The sequence below is a fragment of the Lutra lutra genome, chromosome 10 (assembly GCF_902655055.1).
Source record: "Lutra lutra chromosome 10, mLutLut1.2, whole genome shotgun sequence".
NCBI classification, from domain to species: domain Eukaryota; kingdom Metazoa; phylum Chordata; class Mammalia; order Carnivora; family Mustelidae; genus Lutra; species Lutra lutra.
The window spans coordinates 19,040,029-19,064,292 of record NC_062287.1 but is presented as its reverse complement, the minus strand read 5'-3'; the positions used below and the strand labels follow the sequence as shown (position 1 = coordinate 19,064,292).

General features: G+C 52.3%; 2 protein-coding genes across 19 annotated transcripts in view; one reads left to right on the top strand and one right to left on the bottom strand.

The window, feature by feature from the left end:
* Positions 1-6,262, top strand: part of SCN3B (sodium voltage-gated channel beta subunit 3) — a 34,368-nt gene extending 28,106 nt beyond the window's left edge. For all 7 annotated transcript variants that reach the window (XM_047693257.1, XM_047693256.1, XM_047693255.1 and 4 more), the window contains one exon: positions 1,627-6,262. In XM_047693257.1, coding sequence (XP_047549213.1) covers positions 1,627-1,690 — 64 coding nt within the window. In that variant the 3' untranslated portion in view covers positions 1,691-6,262. The remainder of the gene's footprint in view (positions 1-1,626) is intronic.
* A 1,220-nt stretch (positions 6,263-7,482) lies between these two features.
* The window catches only part of GRAMD1B (GRAM domain containing 1B), a 183,689-nt gene continuing 166,907 nt past the window's right edge, over positions 7,483-24,264 (bottom strand). For 11 of the 12 annotated variants that reach the window (XM_047690882.1, XM_047690887.1, XM_047690873.1 and 8 more), the window contains 8 exons: positions 23,611-23,729; positions 23,211-23,353; positions 22,051-22,154; positions 21,289-21,492; positions 19,924-20,014; positions 16,256-16,363; positions 15,820-15,937; positions 7,483-12,619 (listed from right to left, as the gene is read on the bottom strand). In XM_047690882.1, coding sequence (XP_047546838.1) covers positions 12,530-12,619; positions 15,820-15,937; positions 16,256-16,363; positions 19,924-20,014; positions 21,289-21,492; positions 22,051-22,154; positions 23,211-23,353; positions 23,611-23,729 — 977 coding nt within the window. In that variant the 3' untranslated portion in view covers positions 7,483-12,529. The remainder of the gene's footprint in view (positions 12,620-15,819; positions 15,938-16,255; positions 16,364-19,923; positions 20,015-21,288; positions 21,493-22,050; positions 22,155-23,210; positions 23,354-23,610; positions 23,730-24,264) is intronic. The other variant, XM_047690874.1, reaches the window with a different exon arrangement.

Below are 24,264 nucleotides of genomic sequence, written 5' to 3'. Positions count from 1 at the left end.
ACATAGAAAATCCAAGGGAAGCCTTGGACAAACCATTAGAGCCCGTGAGCACATTCCACAGGAGGGTAGATACAAATCAAAACACAAAAGTATAAAAACCACCTGTAGTCCAACCACAGACATTTAGAAAAACATTGAAATAGAACATTTGAAAAAAAAATTCCATCACAGTGGCAACAGACACTGTCCGGCACCTGGGAATACATTTGATGAAAATGTGTGAGAACTTTCAGAAAATTGCAAAACTTTACTGGAAGACTTCAGACCTAAGTAAATGGGAGAATCAGACCTCACTGATGCAAACATGGCAATTCTCTCTGAACTTAATCTGTAAATTCAATGACATTTCCACCAAAACCCCTGTTGGATTGTTCAAGGAACTCAGTTAGTGGATCTTAAAAGTCATATGGAAGACCGAAGGGCCAAAACTAGTCCAAACCAAGCGATGCCCAGATTGTGACTCTTTTCTCCACCCGATCTCTGTTGTGTATTATTCTTTGGTTTTGCTTCTTGGTGGGCAACCCTTCTGATCATTCTCAGCTCATGAGCCATCGTTTGCCTATTTCAAAGAAAGAGCACTATTTAGTGAAGGTGGCTGGTAGGACTTTCCCTATCTGACATGAAGATTTCTTATAGAGCTATTAGAGAGAAGAGTTTATCCGTACTGACCTAGGCATGCAGCACGAAGAGAGCAAAGCCGAGAGCCCCCCTCCAAATGGGTCACGATAAAAAGATTCCCCCTTCTGTTTACTAAACAGAAGTAAATTGTGAGTGGATTTAAAGACAAGGTAAAATATACAACTTAAAAAGCCTATCACGGGAAAATAGAAGACACTGTCTTCATTACCTTAGGAAAGAGGATTTCTTAAAATGCAAAAGGCACGGAGAGGAAAGAAGGGTAATTTTCATGACACTATCTATGAAAATCAGTTTAGAGACCACAGACCCAGAGAAGATATTTTCAAGACACAAAGCCAGCAAAGAAAAATCCAGGGGTGGGTGAGGGCTCAGTCAGTTAAGCAGCTGACTCTATTTTGGCTCCGGTCATGATCTCAGGGTCCTGGGACTGAGTTCCATGCTCAGTAGGGAGATTGCTTCAGGATTGATTCTCTCTCTCTCCTGGTGCCCCTCCCCCTAAAAGAAAGAAACAAAACCAAGAGAAAAAGAAAAGAAAAGAGAAAGGGAAAGGAAAAGGGAAAGAAAAGGAAAAATCCATGAGAAAAAGACAGGAAAACTGGGAAAGCACATGAATGAATTACAGAAGCAGAAACCCGAATCACTTAAAAACCTACAGCATTAGCAGTAATCAGAGAAATGGACATTAAAGCAACTATAAAATATAATTTCACACCCCACAGTGTGGTCAACATTTTAGCCTGAGACCCATGTGGATCAATGAGAAGATTCATGCATTGCTAGGGGAAGGGGAAAAAAATAGACAATGTCTAGTATTCTAGTCCCCGCTGAATGGGGCATTCTAGTTTTCTCTGGGAAACAGAGGCAGAAGGAAATGCGGAGCTGTTCTGGAGACATCCTTGTTCCTGTGCCCGGCTCCTTCCCCTTTCTTGGGTTCCCACCCCTGGGTAGGAAAGTACTGATTCTCTCCTCCCTTCTGCCCTCCTCCAGGTCTGACTACCTTGCCATCCCGTCCGAGAACAAAGAGAGTTCAGCTGTACCTGTGGAGGAATAGAGGCATGCGCCTGGGGTGACGTACAGGGAACGGCCAGGGACAGTGCATCCGGACGGCAGCTGGTGCAAGTGACTGTGTCCATCCACACCCAAGTGACTTTACATCTGACCCCTTAGATTTCTACCCTATCCAGAGTCCCCGCCCTCAGGGTACTACCTGAAGTCAATGATACCCAGGTCACAAAGCTCTACATCAAGCCCTTCAGAAGGTGAATTGCTTTGGCCTGAGTGTTGGAGCAACTTGAACGTCTTTCCCACCGTGACAAAAACTCCCCCACTCCCTCCTTTGTAAGGATTGTGGATTTGGTCAGAGTCTTCGGCTGGGCTGGACTGGGCCAGGCTGGAAATTCTCAGTGAGTTGTTTTATCGTTGGTAGGTGGCCTGGACCCCGAGGGACGGGATATTCCAGATTCAATGATATCAACGGCATCAGAAGGGTGCCCCAGGGGCCACATCGCTTGTCTCCTGCATCCATCCTTCTAGTCACTCATATCTGCTCACGTCTGAACTTTCACCTCTGACTTCCTAACTCCATCAGACCTCTGCACACCCTAAGACTTTGCCAGAACCGAGGAGCCAACATTTCTATGTGGACTCAAACTCACCCTGTTCTAGCTTTCAAGCGAGGAGCTCCCATGCCAACCAGACTTCCTCCCTGGGCTCCAAATGACTCTGTACAAATGCTGGAGATGGCACATCCCTCTGTCCCTAACTGGCTGGAACTGGCTCGTCCTTCATTGCTGCAAGTGAATGGATGTCTTCATGGAAGGAAGCAGGAATGATTAATTCGGGTTAAAGCAAGAGTGTCATGAAGTGGGATTCCTTGAAGCCAGTTTTTTTCAAGTCCCTGGCCCACCTGACTAGAGCATCAGAGCAAAGCATGCCTTTCTAGGTTCTTCAGTGATAGAAAGTTTACTAAGCCTGGACCAAAATGTGCTCAGAACTTGGTACTCTAGGGCTCGATCCCGATAGGTCTCTAAGGCCTAAGCGGGGCTCAGTCCTTCAAGAAGCCAAAGACAGAAGTGGCTCTTAAAAGTCATGCAACAGGTTCATAACCCTATTGGGGTAGCACGGGTGCACCCTCCAAGGGGAGCACCCACCTGAGATCGCTGGGAAGCACTATTTCCCTGTGGGCATTGGAACAGAAATTCCTAAATTCTTCCTCTCAAAATTCCTGTAGATCAGTATTATTCCTCATTTCACAGGAGACAACTGGGACTCCAGACTGGGCTCAAATGAGTAAGAGACTTCAGAGGCTAACCTGGGGCATAATAAGCCTTAGATGCTCTCCAGTCGGGACTTTCAGAGACGGGATGATTTTGTTTTTAAAAAGACCTTGGAACTGAGCTTGGCTGTGGCCATGCCTCATCCCCAAGCACGGGGGTGGGCTGGGGGGTGGGCTTGGATTGCCTGGCTAAGGTTAACTCTGATAGCATCAGGTAACTGGAATCCGGCTGAAAGGCCCAGAGTAGGACATGGGGTGGACTGGAAGAATTTCCTCAGTGAACATGAAGAATCTTCCAGAAGGACATTGCCTCTGGGAATACTTAAACTAAGAAATGTGCTTTTTAGTCTTAGATGGATGACACGTGAATGAGTGAAGAGACGGGCAGGGCTCATTGACTTCCAAATATTCCACCCACGAATCCATGATGTCTCTCGCTGTTGGGTATTTTTCTGGATTTTGGGATAGCAGAGGAACACTGAAAAAATTTGAGTCAGTGTCTCATTTCATTTCAACTGACTGGTCCAAGTGTGATGTCCTTCGGCATCTAGTGAGGAGGAAGGGGAAGGCTGCTTTATGGGATATGAAAGCATGGCGGCAGCAGGGCCCAGGCAGTGAGATGTCCCTCAGATCCGGGGGAAATGTGTGAGGGAAAGAGCACACTCCACTGGCTCTGGGGCTCACCCAACAAATCTTTCAACTCTTCCATCCTTGGGAGGATCTGCTTGAAACAAGTCCTTGTTCACATCTTCAAGAGTCCAATTTTATTGAAGAAAATACTTTCAGTAAACTCAAGCAAGACCTTTCTCATTGGTAAATTCCCACACAATTCCTCTGAAATAGGCGGCAGAATATAGACCATTTTTTGTACTTTGTAATGAGGAAGTTCCTCATTACAAAAAAAAAAAAATTCCTGTGAGTTCCAGTCCCGTGGCTGGTGGATGGCCAAGTTTACAGCAGAAGCAAGCTACTTCCGACCAGCCGACCCTCCTCTTGCTTCCAGGAGACCATGCATCTGACTCCTAATCAAGTAGTACACATGATGGCTGCCTTTGTCCTTTTTCAAAAGCCCAACTCAAGTATTTCCTGAGTGGTTTGTTCTTTTTTTTTAAGATTGTATTTATTTATTTGACAGACAGAGATCACAAGTAGGCAGAGAGGCAGGCAGAAGGGGGGTAGGGGGAAACAGGCTCCCTGCCAAGCAGAGAGCCCGATGCGGGGCTCCATCCCAGGACCCTGAGGTCATGACCCAAGACGAAGGCAGAGGCTCAACGCACTGAGCCACCCAGGCACCCCTCCTGAGTGGTTTTTAAGGAACTCAATGGCACCTATCATTTTCTCCTCTTCTTTATCTTTTACAAGGAAGCCTCTCAATTCTTTTCTCTTTTCTAACCTCTCCACCCCTCTCATCCTTAATTCTGCCGTGAGAGCAACATGGCTTACACAGCACTTTCATTTCCAATACTTTAGTTCTCTTCCACAGCTAGTCCTGTGAGGCGGGTATTACCGTGGGTATTACCATACCCAGGTATCTACCGAGCACACTGAGGCTGTCTGAGGCCAAGCAGCTTTACCACATCCTGCCTTCATACACCTGGGAAGTGCGGAGCTGCGGTCGGGTCTTCTCTGGACTCCTGGCCCCGCTCCTTTTCCACCCGGACCGCCGCTGCTTTCTTTCACGGCTGAATTTGGTCTCCTCTCCGCCTCTCTTGCAGGGGTTGGACAGCTCTCACCCTACCCTCGACTGCTCCTCTGCCGCTTTGCATCTTAGCAGTGCTCGCATGATGCTTTGAGAATCTGTCTTGATTCGGTTTTCCTTCTCTGGCTGGTTTGCACATCACTCTTTCTCCTGAATGGCAACTCAGCTCCTTCCCGGGAGGCTTGATCAGGACTACAAACCCCGTGATCCCCAGCCTGCTTCAGATCCTCCCCATATTCCTAGAGGAGCCAGAACCAGTGTGCATTGCTCTGGAAGCTTCGTCTGGCATGTTGTTCTTATTAAAGGGCTTAGAAATGTTCTCAAGGGCTATTACCACTTGAGGAACCCCACCTGTTGTCTTGGTGCTGCGTATTTCCCACGACAGATCCCTCAATAACACAATTCGCTGAAGGCCAGGCCAGGCTGGCTCTGGTTTTTCTTTTCCTACTGCTAGAACAGCCAAGAACTTGATTGCTCAACTCGGCTGGCGCTGTAGACACCCTGCCCTACTGACCTTTACTGCCAGCTCGGTCTTCTTGCACAGCCCCAGCTCCTGCGTGTTAATACTGTGACAGTCCCTCCCCCAGCCTTTACTTTCCATCTGTTTAAAAGCATTCTCCTTTACTTCCTCCATCCCCCAACATCCACACACCCAGATTGCCGATTCTCTGAGTTTTTCTCTTTTGATGCCCAACTAGACAGGTTAGTAGGAAGGGAATTTCTCAAAGCAGGAATGTGCTGGAGAAACGAGGATGGCAGTGGATGGCTGAGGGGCAGGAGGAGGTCCTTCCCCTCCCCCACAAAACTACTAGATCAAAAAGTAAAAGACCTCTAACCCCGGATCTGTGAACCTACCTGACGCCAGGGGGCAGAGGCTGTGTGACTGGCATCCCTGTGGGAAGATGCAAGCCCAGACCCATTTCAGAACAGACCTTGGTTCCCAAGTTCACACAGAAAGGGAAAAATAAAACACCAACAAAAAGCCTTCCCCTCCCCTCCTTTTGTAAATGAAAGGTCCCTACGCCAGTGAGTTCGCCTCGTCCCTGCGAGTGTATCTGAGTCGTACTGGTGTGTTCAGCCTCCGATCGCCCATCTCGCCTGCGTTTCCGCACGCACTGTCTCAAGCACCAGGCTTTTAAGCCTCTGGGTGCCCCGCCGCCTTAGGTCGGAAAAATACCATCAGCCAAGCTCTTCCTCATCTCTGAAAGTCCGGCATGGTAGATAACTCATGTTGAGCTCGCTTGCTTTGAGTTTAGAGTAGGACCCAGTAGATAAGCACATGAATCAAGTCTGAATTGTGGTAGATCAGACTCCACCCCTCTCCTAGGCCAGCTAAGCCTCAAAGCTGGTAACAGCCTTCTCCCCGCTGCATCCGCTGGGCAGGGGCGCTGCGGGAGCCCGAGCGCTCGTCCATTTGGGAACAGCATCGAACACAATCCACCAACTCCTGCAGTCCCACAACTGACGCATCTCTTTGCCACATCATCCTCTTCGTTATTGCTTTTTGATTTTCCACAGCCAAGCTTTTTCCAAACCCTAGAAACGTCGTTCCTGATCGCCCTGATCGCCCACGCTCTCCGCAGCCTAACGCCAGTAGGTAGTGTTTTTCAGGAAATACCCTGTTTGTGTCAATAAAGTGTCTCTAAACGCACTTGCTCTGGTTTGGCTGTGTGTATCCGCTGTCTGTACTATGGCTCCTACCTCCCTCCCCAGCCCGCGCCAACTCCATTAACTCCCCATCGGTGGTATCTTCCCGCAGAGCAAAAAATGCATTTAGCAGTCTAGAACTAAACGGTATAAATGTGTGATGCAGCCCTCCTTCCCTCTCCAAGCCAAAGGAATGCAAGAGTTGCCAGTCTTCCCTCCCGCCGGACACCCAGTAAGTTTCCCATCACGTGGTGAGGGTGTAACTCCCAGACAGACAGGCCTAATGAGGGGAGGGGCCAGACTCCTCAACCAGTCTAGGCTAACAAGGAAGGCAAAGCAGTCTCCCGATGTCCACCTTCCTGGAAGGGCCAAGGCACAAAAGGGAAAAGTTGAGTAAGATGTTGTCCCTGGGAGTCACAGCATGTGATAATAGGCTCCTACAGTAATGGTACTGCTGGGCGCTCCTGGGGTGGGGGGGCAGTCGGTTGAACATCCTACTCTTGGTTTTGGCTCAAGTTGTGATCTCAGGGTCATGAGACTGAACCCCACTTTGATTCTCTCCCTCTCCTTCTGCCTCTCCCACTAATAAATCTTTCAAAGAAAAGTACAGTTAATAAGGAAAAAAAGTTTTCTTAGTATAGTACTTGCCACTCTATGAAGAAACACACAGACACTGGGGCACCTGGGTGGCTCAGTGAGTTAAAGCCTCTGCCTTTGGCTCAGGTCATGATCGCAGGGTCCTGGGATAGAGCCCCTCATCGGGCTCTCTGCTCAGTGGGGAGCCTGCTTCCTCCTCTCTCTCTGCCTGCCTCTCTGCCTACTTGTGATCTCTTAAATAAAATCTTTAAAAAAATGAATAAAATAAATAAAGTAAATAAAATCTTAAAAAAAAAAGACACACACATATTTTATATTATCTCTAAAAAACTGAGGCTTAGAATAATGGATGGGGACCAAGGTCACACAGCTGGAAAGTAGTGTTGCTGCAATCCATACTCTGGTCTGATTCGAAGACTTCTTATCCATCTGACTTATCACGCTGCCTGCCTTCCCAGGAAAGGGCATCCTAGACGTTGAGCATGTGTATGAGCGCACGCACACACACGCGCACACACACCTCTACATGCATGCACGCCCTCATCACATCTGGGAGGACCAAAACCTTTTGGGGTGATGAGCACTAATGAATCGAGCAATAAACACACACACCATTTATTATTTGTAGTTCAATACTTTTTTCTTTTAATTCATACTGTACTTCCATGGCTCTAGCTACTTTACATGAAGATCTGGCTGGGAAGCCGTGTATGGTTCTAGGTAATAGCAGGTAAGTTTTCAGACCTTGCGCACAGCGCCAGGCAAAGTACAGTTCTAGATCCAAATACAGAGGCCAGACAACTCAACTGCAGTCGACCGGTGTTCTTTCCCATATATGGCCCCATGCAGGTGCTGGGGGCTGCTCCCTCTGCCTCACCCACTCCACCCATTGTCAGGATTATCCAGGGGCCCCTGGGGCCTCTGACTCATCTCTCCCCACCTTGGAGTCTAGGTTGAGTGGGGATCGGGGGAAAAGCACCATGGGTTTGGGAAAATGACCTGGTCCATGCAGAGAGTGGTCTGGCCCTAGAGTGCAGGACAAGGAAATGTGGGGAGCCACACTACTGTTGGCAAAAATGGTTGCTTTCATTATGCAATCTCAGCACGTGGCACCCGAGCCCAGGGCCAACTCCCCAGACAGAGCCAGTTGTCTCGCCTGGAGCGGAGGCCGCCATCTTGTTTCTGCAGCGTCTCACTGTGTTGTGAGAAGCAAGGAGGCCACGGGGCACAGATGACAGTATTCTTTACTCTTTCACATGCTGGGTACATCGTCTGGCATCGGCTCCTCTTGGCCGGCAAGGTGCTTCCCGCCAGTGGCCAAGGTTCCAGTCCAGGCTCCCAGGCCTGCTGAGGACCTCAAGTCACAACAGAGAACAATGCCCATGACCCCTGAGCTGTCGCACCCAACACCGAGCCAGGGAGCTGGCTGGGCCCGTCACAGCCATGGCTGGAGCAGGAGTGAGGTAACAAGGCTGGGCAGAGAGGTGGGAAGGGGTGCTCTCTACACCTTGTGCAAATTCCTGCTCCATATCAGGGAAGCAGGGGGTGTTAAGAGACGACCTTCCAGAAAAACGCTCCACTCGGACCCAAAAACGCATCTTCTGGAAGAAAACATAGAGGTGGAGGGAGGGGGGCCAGCCTGCTGGAGATTGGGGGATGAGGGTCAAGGATGTCAAGTGGTGGATGGGATGATTGTCCCACAGCCTAGAGACAAGGGGTGGGGGGAGGAGAGAGTCAGGAAGACAGGTTCTCAAGTTTCCTACTGGAGTGGGCAGGTGAGGTCCAGGGGGTGTGGGGAGGGAGATCACAGCCCTGCCACCTGGGGGCCCTAGGGAGGAAGGGGCTCGCTCTGGCTGTTCTGCAGAGCTAAAGCAGCAGCATAGTATGGCACAGAGAACAGCCTTCTGAGACCACAGTCCAGAAAGATTCTTCTCCCTGGTCCTTTCTCCAAGACTTCACCCTAGAGATGCTGCCCAGAAATGATTTTAGACATGGTCCAAGCTCGTGTCAGGACAGGGACAGGGAGAGAAGCCATTTCTAGCAAAGCATTCTTCTTGAGGTTTCTTGATCCCTCTCCCCCTTCCTGTAATCCCAGGTTCTTAGGGTCAGTGCTCTATGACAACCCCAGGATTTTAGCCAAAGCTTCACAATTAATCAAAACCCCAACAAGGTTTGAACTGAGTCAAAAGAGAAGTACTAGGACCAGGAATGACTTCTCTCCAGTGTTTCTTCTAGTGAGGAGGAGGAAGGATGGATAGATGAAAGGCTTCACAGCCTAGAGACAAAAGATGAGCTTATATTAATCCAAGATGGTGCCCTTCTTTCCATTATCCTCCTCCTCCTAGCTTAGAGAAAGTCCCTTCCCAAACTAAGACTAGGGCGACAAAGGAAGACACACCCTCCTAGATTAATACTGGGAAATACAACACACCTGATCTCCTTCTCCCTACCTCACTAGGCCTCCTTAGTCCTGCTGGCTCATAAAGAAGAAAGTTTAACTATCCTGGATTTCCCAGGAACCCTGACACTGCCCTACTACTCTACATACCAGGAAGCTCTAGCCCAGAAGGCTTGTTCTCTCCAAGTTTGAGAAAGCCCTACCTTGCCAGTCTCCAACACAGCCTAATAAAGACAATGCCCACACTAGAACCTATCTTAGAGATGGTCCAGCTCAACCCCCCTCCCGTTACAAAGGAGGATACAGCAACTCAGGTAAGGGAAGTGACTTGTCCATGAGCAGAGCCAGGACTTGGGCCCAGGTCTCCTAACTTAGCCCAGTGCTCTAACAGAGAGCTTCTAAAGCTGCCGATCCTGCTGCCCTTGTCCCAGGGAGGTGAAGGGGAGAAGCGAGGCGTTGCAGATGTAAGTGGGTTCTCCAAGGCCATAATTCCTTCAAGGGAGCTGGAATGGAAGGACAGACCCTGTAGCTCACTGCCACCTGGTCAGAGACGCTGCAGCATCTTTTGAATGCAAGCTCTCAAACGTGACCCCAGGAATCCTCGAGGAAAGATTCCCACATGACCAGGGTCCTTACGTAAACAAAAACAAAGCACAGGCTGGAAGAAATTACATAAAGGATGTGGTTCTCATGCTCCCAGGAACAGCTATGAGCCAAGCTGCTGGGCTCGAGCTGCCATGTTACTGATCAGTTTCACTCCCAGACTTAATCTGCAAAGGTGCGCTTCCTTGGACAGGTTACTGAGTGTGGGGAGAAGGTTTTGTTCAGGAGTGAATAAAGGTGTTGGGTCTTCTGCTTTGAAAGTTAAACACAGTATTAGAACAGAGTGCCCACAAGAGATCCATGATTCTTAGGAATGAGGTAGGCCGAGGGACCTTCCCCATGTGTACACAGTGTGTCCCGGGTTCAAACCCCCAGGGTTCCTCGGATATACTAAGCATCTCCCTTCCTGTCACCTCCTCCTCCCTGGGATGGCCGAAGAGGTAAAGCAAAAGCGAACAGCTCTGTGCAGCCAAGCCCCCTTACATCACTTTCCTCCCAGCAGAGAAACCACTGGAAGTCACCCCAAAGGTCCCACCACGGGACCATCAACAACTGGATGATTTAAATAAGTATTAAATTATGAATGGAATAAAGGAGAGAATTTATCACTTTTGCTTTCAAAAGTTTCTGAGAATAATGTTGGCCTCTGGATCCTGCGGCAGGAAAATTTCTAGCAGTCTGCACTGTTCCTCCTCCTTTGGCCCGGGGCCCACAAGCCCTGACCATCACTGGAGTGTCTCCTGATCCAAGTCCTGGACAAGGATGAGGAGTGACCCCCCCGTGACCTGTGGGCACATGCACCTTGCACAGGCATGATTCCAGCCCTGGAATCTCCTTTCCTAGAGAAGGGATATCCATTCTAGCTGATTCTCAGCCCACTCCCCTGAGGCAAGTATCCTTTGTCTTCCCATCCTGCCCTTAGGCAGGGTATTTCTCAGACTGAGAAGTCAAAAGCTGTCTTTGATTGTCAAAGGGGGATGCTCAGGCCATTCCAACAGAAGAATATGACTTGCTTTTCTTTGCGGCTAGATCAGCGATAAAATCCTCCTTTCCTTTGACCTCCTATGTCAAGAGACCCCTAGGAGAACAAGCAATCTGGAAGAGTCTTCCCGGCCAAACTAGTATGATCCTTTCCCAACCGAGGATCCGAGGGGCTGGCAGGATTCCTCTGATCATTACACAGAGGAATAGCAGTTAAATGAATGAAAAATGCTAATCGTGCACAGAAGGCCCCTGCAAGGTCAGATAAATGCCCGCGTCTGAGGGAGCCAACTCCCAACTGGCCCTGGGTGACTCACTCTCCTAACCAAAGGTCTTCTTTCTCCTCCTGAGTGGTCTTGTACCTCTCTGGGTCCAGAGGCTGGAGAAGGCTTTGCCTCCTCTGCCACAGCTCCCACTCCCAAGTCTGAGGAACGGGATTTGGAATGGCCTCCACGTGGCACAGAGGCTCACTCTGGCCTTTTCCTGCACAAATGTAATGCACTTTTGCCAAATGCATTCCTTCCAAAAGCCTAGGTCTCCTACCCTGTGCGGAGTATCTTCATTGTCTCCCTTAATCAAAGTCAGTCCTTCCCTTATAAGGAAAGGATGTTGGCAGCCAAGTGAGCGCTTGGAGATCGGTGCTCACTACTCCTACGGCGTTCTCTGTGAACCTATGATCTGATTGTACAGTGCTAGGGCACTCCCTCCCTCCAACCCCGGACGCCCCTAGGACACCCTGACTTGTCCCGGAAATCAAACTATCAGCTCAAAGTGAAGAAATTAGAGCCACAGGTCTGGCGGCTCATAACCACTCGGAAAGGGGTTTAACGAGATCCAAAATGCTCCATCCTGGCTAATAAACGATGTGCTCTTAGGGCACAGAGAAAAAATAGGGCTTTAGGCACTAAAAAGTGACACTTCACCCAGATCCAGCCTGGGAGAAGACCAGAGAGAAGGGGGAAGGGGGTGGGAAAGTAAGAAATTCCCAGCCCTTATTGGGTCCACACCCTACAGGGGTCAGGGGAAGGTGCAGGGGTGAGGGAGGAGGACACCATCCTGCACACGTGTCCTCGGGAGCCTGCAGCTCAAGGCCCAGTCCCACAGGGGCAGCCTTCCCAGCTTTCCAGCCCTCCGCCTCGCTGGGGGCGCGTGGTCCATAGACAGCGGGGTGGGAGGGAGGGGGCGGGGCTTGGGTGGCAGAGTTTAGACTGGGCTCTTGCCCTTGATGCTTCCTGTTCACAAGAGAACACCTGGGGAAGCCTGGGGTAGGGAAGAAAAGATTCTCTTTTATTTTGGAAACAAATCAAGAGGGGATTTGGGAATGAAGCACCTTAAGCCCCTTGAGACTTCGAGACCCCAGGGTCTTCACAGGCATGACTTTGGCTCAACAACATTTCCCTTCTCAGAGCCTGGAAGGGCCAGGAGGGGAAGGGCGGGGACAGGGGTGGGGGGAGGATCAGGGGAGGTCGGTGCTGAGAGGTGGTCCCTGCCCTCCTCGGCCCCTCCGCCGACCAGCACAGGAGGCGGGCCCGCTCCTTCTCCCTGGTACATAGGCATTATCTCTTTTTAAAATCTGTATATAATATATATATATTTATATTCTGTATATATATATTTATATATATCTATTTATACGGTCTATGTACACGTATTGCACGGGCCTCTCGCAGCCCCCCCTGCTCCTGCCTTGTCAGTGATAGCGGTTCCTCTTCTCTTCACTTTCTGACGTGTAGTCTCGGGACCTGATGCCGTTCTGGAGATTGATGAGCGAGTCCTTCATCTGGAAGACAGGGAAGCCCACCCAGCCCCGGGTTGGTGCCCTCAGTGGGCTTCTCCACCACGCCCACCAAGGGCAGGTCCCCTAGCGCAACATCGAGTTCCAGGAAGCTAGACCCCTAAGACAAGGGGGATTCTCCTAGGATGCTGCCTCCAGCAGAAAGGCGACAGCCGATCTAGCACTGGGAACCCTTGGGGTGAGGTTCCCTGTGTCTTAATGATTTGTGGCCCCTGTGTTGCTCAATTAAGAATTCTCTCTGTCTCTCTCAGGGCGCCTGGGTGGCTCAGTTGTTAAGCGTCTGCCTTTGGCTCAGGTCATGATCCCAAGGTCCTGGGATCCAGGACCCACATCCAGCTCCCTGCTGAGCGGGAAGCCTGCTCCCTCACCCTCTGCTGCTCCCCCTGCTTGTGTTCCTTGTCTCTCTCTCTGTTAAATAAATGAATAAAATTTTTAGGGAAAAAAAAAAAAGAATTCTCTCTCTCTCTCTCTCAGGGTGCCTGGGTGGCTCAGGGGGTTAAGAGTCTGCCTTCAGCTCAGGTCATGATCCCAGGGTCTTGGAATCGAGTCCCACATAGGGGTCCCTGCTCAGTGGGAAGTCTGCTTCTCCCTCTACCCTTCCCCCCTGCTTGTGATCTCTCTCTCTCACTCAATAAAATCTTGGGGAAAAAAAATTCTCTCTTTCAAAAAAGAAAAAATTTCTCAAAGCATTCCACTGCTATAAGGAGCCCCACGAGGCTGTCTTCTACTCATTCCAGGTGGTTTGCCCATCAAGCCTGAAGACCATATACTCCCATCTTGTGCATTTTGCCACCTTATTTTCCCAGCCCAGGGCTCTTGTCTTCTTGCCTATTCCAATCTCACCCATCGTAAGGCCCAGAACAAGTCCAAACGTTCTCTAGCTCACCATCCGCTTCCTTTTTCCTTGGCCGCTCGTAAACCACTTGTTGGGACTCCACACTAGGGTCATCTGTAATCATTTTGTTTCATGTGTGGTGGATAGCAACAGACACTTTGGGTGCCAAGCAGAGACCCGACAACTGAGCAGGCTTCTAGCTGTACCCACATCATGAATTAACCTTAACTGAATGTCTTAACCTCCACGAAGGAAGAGGCACACTAACACTGTCAGGTCATGGCCAGGAGTCTAAATGGGGCAGAGTCCCAGCAGCAGAATCCTAATGGGTCTGTCATACCACAACACGTTTACATACCACCTTGACCTAAGCTGCCCTGGGACAACTGGCTAACATTTCATGGGCACATGGCTATGGATTTTGAAATCCTCTGTCCCTCTGCCTAATCTAGTTTTCTTCTTTCTCTCTGGTTCTTCTATATACCCTTTGCTCTGTAGGGATGCTCCATAGGGGTCTGTTATTAATCTTCCTGAAGTTACTTTTAAAGGGAATGAAACGGGCACCTGGGGGGTGTCAGTCTGTTAAGCGTCAGCCTTCGGCTCAGGGCACGAGCTCAGGGTCCTGGGATCAAGTCCTACAGCGGGGATCGAGTCCCCGCTGAGCAGGGAGCCTGCTTCTCCCTCTCCTGCTCCCCCTCCTTGAGCTCACTCTATTGCTCTAATAAATAAATAAGAATCTTTAAAAAAGTAAAATAAAATAAATAAAGGGAATGAAACAAAACATCTATCCTAACGCTCTTAGAGTTGAGTCCTCCACCCTATACATCTGACCGCCCCATGCTCCAATGTAAGGGACCCCATCCTGACACCGGATTCTGGAGTTGTAAGAGAACCTGGTCGTTCAGTCCAACTGCCTCCTACTTCATTCATAAGTTTCTTATCTGATACCACCTGGTCAACCCTTGGGCACTTCCAGTGATAGAATCTCGAGCCTTCAAAATAGCCCATTCCACTCCTGACTAGCTTGTCAGTGGTCTGTTTTTATTTGATTACTTGAAGCTCCCTTTCCCTGTAACTTCTAGCCCCTGGGGCCCCACAAGCATTCAATCTATCCTTCTACCTGTTGGACCTTGAGGTCTGAAGCCTATCCTGTTTTCCTCGCCCCATCCTTCCTTCTCCTAAGCGTATCTTTAATTTGATCAACTTTTCTTGGTATCACAGAGCTCCTAAGCCCCCTGCAATGCCATTTACCCCTTTTGTTAAAAAAACAAAAAAAAAAATCCATGGCTCCAAAGCTAAACATGATATTCTAGAACACATTAAATTGGATCCTGATAGCTACATTAAAATGCTCTCTCCTCGATCTACAGCTAAGACCACACTATGAAGGGGAATAAGATTTAATATTAATGAGGGCCTCCCCCGTGCCCTCAAATCCTGACAGCAATTCCACAAAGTCACAATTGTAATTCCCATTTTATAAAGGAAGAAACTGTGAAGTCACTAATATTAAATCCCTTGCTCCAGGTCACAAAACCAGTCCGTGGCAAGGTTGGGATTCCCTCTCAAGTCTGGCCGACCACCAAACATAAAGAACTCCTTAGGAACAGAAATTTTAATGGACAAATTTTTCGTCTATGTTCTTAATTCTCTTGGAGGGCAAAGTTAGCCTCTTGCTGTCTTGGCAACTACAAAGGAGTTCTAAGATGTTAACTTCTTCTGGGGGAAGGAAGAGAAGCTCCCTCCTTTGATGAAATTAAACTTGTTGATTTTGCACTGGAAGGATTTTCTTAAAGGATGAACAAATGCAGTGTTTGGAAGGAACACAGGCACCTACACTAGAAGATGTCACAAAGAGATGACGCAGTACTAACACCATCTTCCCAGACTACCTGTGCACCTGACGGAGAGTGACGTGTTGGGGGTTGTGTGCTGGTGTGTGTGTGTTGAGGGTGGGGGGCGGGGGGGCATACAGCAAAAGGAACTAGAAACATCTGCCCTCTGGGAAGACAAATCTCTGTGAAAGGAGGTTCTCCCCTTTAAATGCCTGTCAGATGGCCACGAGTGACCAAGGGGGGAACAAATAAAGGAGTTCTTCAGTCTAACCTACCGCTTTCTTGCTGCAAATTTCATTGTTATCGCTTGGGGAGAACACCTGTGTTTCCAACAACCCATTCCAGGATGACTTTAAAATCAGAACAATGGATGGCCCAGGGGAAGAATGAACAGGAGGGTGAGGTCCAGTGGGTGGGGGTGAGGATGGGGACGGGACGGGGAGATCTCCCAGGGCACAGGGAAGCAGCTCATCTTCGGAAGATGAGGGCAAGGAGACAAAGTGGGGACATCTCACCTGGTCAAGAAGCATTACCGAGGATTTGATGATCTCTCTCCATTTTTGGAGCTCTGTATCGTGGTACTTTTGTTGGGACTCCAAGAGCTGGGCCCATTCTGTCTGAGACTGGGGTAACCTGTGGGGCAGAAGAAGGGGTACCCCGGCAGCTGGAGTTATGCTCAGTGGACTGTCCTGTGCTCCCAGACCCCTAAAGGACAGAGAGTCATATCAGACTGCTTTGTCCTCTGCTCAATGCCCCCGGCTCCCCTGTGCCCCAGGTCAGAAGCAGACTAAAGCTACATGGACAGTTTTCAGAGCATACTTATGGGCTCATCCCAAAGGGTTACCCACTGGATAAGGGCAGCGGAGCCATCCCACGGAGACTGGGTGGCAGGAGCGGGGGCACGGTACCAGGTGGGTGGAAGTGGTGGCCCAGGGAAGAGGCAAGGATTACCTTTCTTGGAGCCTCAGACCCTGCCAGGCGGTGAGGGTCTGGGTGGTGTATTCCAACATCCAGAGTTTGTAGAAGAGCATTATGTTAAGGACAACCAGCAGCACCAGACTGGGAAGGAGACAAAGGGGACAAAGGCGATAGGCATGAGAGGTCATCTGAGAATGCATGCAACCTTTAAAAGCCTGGGATCACCCCCCACCCCTCCAGAGGCAGCTGCTGTCCTTGACCATTGGTCACCTGAAGCATGGCAGTAAGGGAGGGAGGAGGAAGGATGCAGCGAAGGGGAGAGGGAGAGAGAGCAGTGCTCTCATCTGGAGGGGCCAGGACACAGCAGGAGCGCCATGGAGAGGCACGTGGGTGAAGGCATTGGGAAAGAGACACACATAGGAGCCCCCTAGACCCAGGGTGCCTGGGGGGAAGAGGTAAGATGGAGAGGAAAAGAGATGAAGGGTAAACGAAGCAATCAGAGAGCCAGTACCTGAAACAGATCCTAATGGGAGCAAGGAGGAAAAATGGGGAGGAGGCAGAGGTTAGAACAGGCCAGTGCTGAGATGGGGAGGGCTGCACTGTAACCAAGCCAGGGAGCAAGTGAGTCTGGGGGGAAGAAACACTGGAAGTGAGGACACGAGGACGAGGAGACCCAGCAAGCAAGGAGCAAGAGACAGCAACTGCAAACAGATCTTAGTAGGTCAAGGGTGACACGCAGAGGCAAGTCCTCCTACCCAGCGAACCGGACACACGACAGAAGGGCGAGGCTGTGGACTATCGGCCTGATCTGCCCAACAGGGGTTAGCACGATGTCCTACAGCACGTCTCGTCCTCATGCCTGCCCGGACCCGTGGGGGTCACGAGGTTGCCTGGGCTGGGCTAGCATTGCTGAGAGCCAGGAGATGTAAGGACGACCCTGGGGGCACAGAGGGCCACCAAGAGATGGGGGAGCCTCAGGGGCTGCCGAAAGATCATTTTAGGTTCATGGCAGAGAGATGATTTGCAGAGCAAGGGGATCTAGAGACACATAGAACTGGGTACAGTACTGGTACAATGTTTCAGGGTTCTGAAATTCCGATGAAGTTCCCTAGCTTCTCTGAACACCCTTAACTACCCCGCTGGGGCTGCACTGTGCATGGGCTGAAAAGCGTGGACGGAAAGCTCCCTGCACACAGGAGCCCCCCGTGACAGCCGGTTTTATCATGAAAGGGGTATGAGGACATTTAGGGACACACACAAGAAAAGGGAGACAGAATGATGGAAAAGGACCAACAAAGAACATCTTATGCTGTGCCTTCGACCTTTCGGGGATGTGTGTGTGTGTGTGTGTGTGTGTGAGAGAGAGAGAGAGAGAGAGAGAGAAAGAGAGAGAGAGAGAAAGAGAAGAGAGCAAGACTGCGCTCTTCTCTGTGCCTCCACCACTATACAGCGGATACTCCTGGAGCTGGCAGCTTCCAATCCCTGACCCCATCCAGGGCTCTGTGCCTTCTCCAGAACAATCTAAATTTCACGCTGACTTGCAATGACGCTGCCTCTAACTGTATCCACATGCACCAGAGGACCTGAACGCCCTCCTCTTTGGCGTGGGCTGCGTATATCCTACCTCCTGCATTTAGGTCTATGTGTACAATCCTGCCTGTGCTCCGTGGAGGTCCACGGACACCCCTGCAAGCGGTCTGAGGAAAGAGCCTGGTCCACACAGGGGAGGGCGGGCAGAGCCGCTTCGGGGCTCGCCGGACACAGGGCGGCCCCTTCCACCCACACTGTCCGCAAATTTGCAGCCCGGACCCCCTAAGTGTTGAATGATGAAGGCTATGATCTTAACCTAACAGAGTCCCACAGTCAGCTAACGCCATGCAATCGCACTGACTCAGGAGAGCAGGCCTCCTTCAGTAAGCGTGCATGCAAGAAAAGCTCAGACAGAATCCACCTGAGGTTCGAGTTTTCGATCTACCAGACCCAACAGGAGAGACTTGGCAGTACGAATCCCCTCAAATGGATGTTGTTGAACAGGAGTCTTACTGGTTTCACAGCTGTCTTTGTATGCATGTGTGTATATCTTTGTATTTGTATGCGACTTTGTAAGAGACCGTGGCTCCCCAGGCCATGGGCAGAAGAAATCTCCACCTACGTTTCTATTACACGCGCAGTCAGGTGAGAAGAGAGCCCGCCTCATGTTCCTCACGCGCCCGCCCCATGGTGCCCACGCCTTGTCTGTGGCCCCGATTTCTTCTCACACCCGGCGCTGTCCTCGGATGGTCTCATTCTCACCCAGGGCTCTCATGCTACTGCTAACTAAATCAGCATCCATGAGCCATATGCCTCTCCGCCTCGCCCAGGTCTACATCAGCAAGTGCTGTCCCCTCCCCGTGGATTCCCTACTGCAACGTGGGACACAGCTGGAGCCCAGAGCGTCTTCTCGGACAGATCTGCCACCCGACCCGGATTTCTGTGAACGACACAACCATCTCCAGGCGCCCACCGCAGTCCTCCCTCTTCTTCAGCTACCCAACCAGATGGCTAACGGGTCCTCCGTCCCCTCCTTGAGGGACAGTCACGCTCCCCTACGCCGCTGCCCCTTACTTGGACCAGCCTGCCTGCCTCCAGCCCTTTCTTCTCTAGGCCTCCCGCTACAGGCCGGCAGAGGGACTTAAAACAACACAACCACCTGATCTTAGCCAAAAGGCCCTGAAGCGATAAAACAGCAACACAGAAAGCCAATCCTGTCACATTCCAGGGCTTCCTGACGGGTTTGTCTGTGCCTCTGGTTCTGCCTCTCTGAAAACGAGTTATGGGGGCCTGACCGAGTCGGGAGAGGGTGTCATAGAAGAAAGACCCAGAGACAGGCCAATCCCCAGTGCAGAGCAGGCAGGACCCCCATCTGGGCATCTCCCATGTCACACCTGCCTGTGCCTCCCGCAAGCTCACAGCATACCCCCATCTCCAAGGGAAGGCGGTGGGGCGGGGGTGGCCCGGCAGCGGGCAGAACCAAGCAGAACAGCAATCTGCACTCAGCCGCCCGTGCCAAGAACTCGCTACTCCCAGAGGTTCAGGGACGACCCCAGCGTCCTGGGCTCCCCCGTGGACAGCTGGGCCCTCCCACGCTACCTGTGCATTTCTTCCCACTTCGTCTCTCCCTGCCCAGGGTCCTCCTGGGAACATTACTGCGTCTACTGTTCTATAACGTGATGGCAACCTTGTAAATTATTTACAATAATATAAGCATATATTTCGGGAAAGTCGTCATCGATTTTGTCTGGCTTTCCTGCCAAAGTGTGGGCCCAGGAGTGCCCGATCCTGGCCCCCGGACCAGAGCAGTCTCAGGACCTCCCTCACACGTGAACGAACGGGCTTCTCAGACGCTGTGCGGCGTCTCCGTGTTAGCGTTTCTCCAACAGTGTAGTAATTCTGAATTTCCTGTCTGTCTTACCCACTTGAAACTGAGTTGCCAAGGGCATGGATGCTGTATACAGTGTTCTGTTCCCCCTCCTGAGGGCCTAGCTTACAGCAGATGCTAAACTGAACAGAGAAAAAGAAACAAAGCAGCAAGGAGTGACGGACAGAGCTAGTGATCTGAAGAGAGGAGGCTAGAGGACAAAGAAAGGCCAGGGCCACGGGAAGGGGTGCCAGCGGGCAGGGAGGGAAGGTGCTGGGGCAGGGGCGGGGAGGAGATCCCTTACACACAGCTGATAACCAGCAGCAGCTTGGACACACTCTGCAGATGGAAACCGTTAGGGGTGTCCTCTGGGATATGCCGTGTCTGCGTGGAACCTGTGGGGAGAGTAAAGAGGCCATCACCACGGTGGCTCACGAGCCCTCTGGCTGCTGTGACAGGGGTCACGCACAAGCTTCGGCAAATGACGGAGAGTTGTCCATGATGTTTTCCCAACAATGAGAGAACAGATACGCCCAGCCCTCCAAAAGGGTAAGGGAAGCCCCCAAGGGCAAGGTCATGGGCTGGATCAGGCGAAGTGGACATTCAAGTCACCAAACAAACAAGAGACTCAATAGCCTTATGCAGCTAGGACATGCGGAGCGGGGACAAAGGAGCCGTGGCACAGATAACCGCACCGGGCTGGGACCAGAGCCGGCTTTCTGCTCAGGCTGTGTCTGTAGCTAGTGCCAGGACGCTGAACAAGTCTCAGCTCCCCTCGGAGAGTCAGTGCATTCACACGTGTCACATTAGAAATCCGCTACCTAATAGCATGGAGGACAAGGGGAGATGGAGAGGAGAAGGGAGTTGAGGGAAATTGGAAGGGGAGGTGAACCATGAGAGACTATGGACTCTGAAAAACGATCTGAGAATTTTGAAGGGGTGGGGGGTGGGAGGTTGGGGGCACCAGGTGGTGGGTATTGTAGAGGGCACGGATTGCATGGAGCACTGGGTGTGGTGCAAAAATAATGAATACTGTTATGCTGAAAAAATAAAAAATTAAAAAAAAAAAAAAAAAAAAAAAAAAGAAATCCGCTACCTAAGGGAGGGGGACACAGAAGGCGGGCACCGTCCTCCTTTCCTGCTCCCATCCTGAGGCACACCCCGGGGTGTGCAAAGCATGGTCTGAAAGACTCTGGACTGGTGGTATCTATGGCCACATGTCACCAGGCCACATGTCGCCATGAAGACATGAGGTTGTGCGTAGCTGGATGCAAAGAGGGAAACAGGTCAAGGCAGGGGGTGGGGCAGGTGCGGGGGCTGCCTCAGACATCTGTGTCAGGAGGGCACCTCTGGCCTGAGCTGCGGCTTCTCCCCAGTGCATTTGCCCAAAACCTGGAAGCTGCTCGTTTGAGTCCATCGAGGCAGACATGGGAGTTCAGGGAACTTCTGTTCAGCAGACCCCACGTGTGGGTTCAGCAGGGACCGTGGAACATAAAGGGCAAAGGGAAACAGGTAGTGGATCCAGAGGCTGAATGATGAGTCAGTGGCAAATTACATATGATCTGTACCCATGGACGCAAAAGGAGCACGTGTGTATAGGCCCCGGCACTCGGCACAGGCAAGCTGCTCAGGGCCCCAAGCCCCACCCCCACCGCCAGTGGGCGCGCACCTGCCACGTGTTTGATCCTGTGGCCCACGTCTTCATCGGTGGGTGTGGTGACGGGGCTCATCACCTCTTCCAGGTGAGGCACCCGCAGGTGGGCATGGGGACGCTTCCTCCTCCGAACGGCCGGGGCCTTGCTGGTCTTCTCTTTGGGAGACTGTCTGTGCATCTCAGCCAGGTACGTGCTCTCCGTCTTGGTCAGCTCACTCTCTGTCCGAGACAGAAGGCCGCCTGCCTCCACCTGCAGCTCGACCCACTGGCCTCCAGAGACAATGCTGCCTCCGCCCAGCCGAGCCCACTCTCCAAGAACCCTTTTCCCACGCTGCACGCAGGGACGCTGAGTGGCAGGGCAGGGGTCCCTTGGGGGCAGCGACGAGCCTCAGGAAGTTCCACTGGGACGTACCCCCAGCCAGATCCCCCACTCTGGGTTCTGCTCAACACTGTGCAGAAATGTAGGTTCCCGACATCCACGCCCCCATGCAGACAGCTGGGGGCACGTCCCAGGTCCTCACGGACGCATTCCCAGGCTCACCCTTCCTCTCAGTACCAAATTACCCCCGGTGTGATGAGAGGTGGTGGTCACATGCCGGGGGTGGGGAGGGCTGGCCACAGACCCCTCCGAAGTTACTGGCACAGCCTCTCGGAAACGCACATGTGCCCACGTGTGGCCCCCACCTCCGTGCTTCCCACGCCCAACCAGTGGCAGCTGTGTAGCGGAGTCCGTGTTGGCCCTGCTGCGCCAGTGCCGACGGCTGCAGCCCTGCTCACCAAGGTGGCGGAAGTAGTCCTCCAGCCCACTCCAGAAGTTCTTCTCGATGAACGTCTTCACCAAGCCCCAGGGCTGTTTGCGGTAGCGCAGCTCTGTGGAGACCCTGAGGAATAAGCCAGGAGCGAGATCAGCTGTTTCGCAGGATCCCTGCTCTACCCAGACAGGCCCTTCGCACCACACCCACGGTGTCATCTCAGCTCCCTGACCACTTCCGGAGGTCCGTGGAATGGGCAGATGGACCCTCCCTTTACAGGTGAGAAAATGGGAGTTCTAGAATAGTCCGGCAGACCAAAGGCTAACATAGCAGGGCTCCTGACAGTGGGCCCACAGGTCTTTCATGAGGCCACACCACCTCCTTCAGATGGGACCAGGCAGCCGGCCAGCCGCGGGGGTCCTTGTCTTCTTCTGTAGACACCTGCTAGTCCAGATTAGGCTCTGGGGTTCCGGCACTCCCACCACTAGGGGAGTCATCTGCCACCGGCCCTGGCTCCCGCCTCTCCACTCCCCAAGAGCATGCCACCTCTTGCATTTTTCCAAGTATTCTCTCTCCCAGTCACGGGTCTCTCTGCTGCCCAAGCTGTCTGCACACCAGCCCCTTCCCCTCCTCCCCTCCATGGCCGTGTCACCACAGCTCCCAGTTAACACTCCTGTTTTTTAAGGATGCCTGGCCCCCTTCCCTGCTGTCCTTGGGGACACTGCAGCCTAATGCGAGCCAACCGATGCTTGCAAGTCACCCCACCATCCCCTTCCGCCCTGCCACCCAGCACGGGGTTACAGGGGAGGGGCACGTTTCTGGCGGGGGGGGGGTACATCAGTAACAAGCTGCCTCTGGGTGGCCTGGACAGAAAGGACGTGTCATCAAGAGCCACTTCAAGAAAGCTGGAAGAGAGAAGCCTAGACATGGTGTGGGGCGGGATGGCAGGGGCAGGAGGGAGGAGAGACGATGGAGGCGCACAGGCACCAACAAAAAAGTATTTTCAAAGAAGAGGATGAGAATGATGCGGGCCCTTTCTGAGATGTGGGGCTCGGAACGTCTTGACTCCTGAGAGGGCTCCCTGGGGCCCTTCACCAAAGCCCCGTCTTACGGCGACTGCATGATCGAGGTCACGCATGCACGTGGGGCACCTCCCAGAACCCACGGGGCGCTCTAGCCGCCCACCTGAGCCGACTCTTGTTCCGAGCCACGCGGGTGAGTGTGTAGCGGTTGATGGTGTAGAAGTAGTCGTGGTAGGGCACGTCGTGCGTGAGGACCTCGGCGTCGATCACGTAACATTCGCTCTCCTGGCTCGCCTTGTACATGGTCTGTGGGGACGGGGGACGAAACTGAGGAGACGTGGTGGGAAGAGCGCCGCCCTCCCTTCTCTCCCTGCACCCACCCCTGACTTCTGGGCGGAGACGGGGCACCCCGAACCTGTGGAAATGGCAGCCCAGCATGTGTCCCCGCCTTGGGGCACAACGACACAGGCACCCAGATTCCTCTTCACACCGTCTACCCTCAATCCTTCAGACGGGGCAGAGGCTCTTCCCACTGCTCCTCTGCGCCCCCGCCCGCGGCTCACCTGCGTCTCCCTGACAGTGGCAGTTTTCGGAGCCAGAGGGTTGGTGAGGGTGATGGTGTACAGGATCACTCGGCTCTGGTTTCCATTCTCTTCCTTCTTCCACGGATGGAAGATGATATCTGAGGGTGGAGAAGAGCCCCAGAATGAGGGCGGGAGGGAGGCAGGCCCGCGCCATCTCTGAATTTCCCCTCCCAGCGAACCCTTGACTGTACTGGCGGCCGGCTGGCCCCCAATGGGAAGCCAATGGGAGCCCGAAGGCCCCGGGAGGAGGGTGGGAGGAGGGGAGTCAAAACAGAAAGAGGCCCATTGTAGCGCTGCCGAAACTCTACACAGGGCTCCAGAGTGCTAATTGTTCCTGGGGCCGGGACAGGCCGTCCGGGGGCCACCTGCGGGGGTGCTGGCAACACTGGAGTCACTGTGACGAGGGCCTGGGATCTTTGGGAACAAGTCCTCTCCTCTAAGGCATGGCCTCTGGGTGCCCTCCGTCTGCCCTCCCCTCCTGGCAGAGGGTGACGCTGATGCCCAGATGTTCCTTCATGGCCAGAGCCGCAGCCCCTGCGGTAGGGCAGAACAGGGGCAGGGGGACGAGATGGGAGCAAAGCAGGAAGGCGCAACGTCCTGGATGTGAATCCTGGCTCACGCCCGACTGGGTGA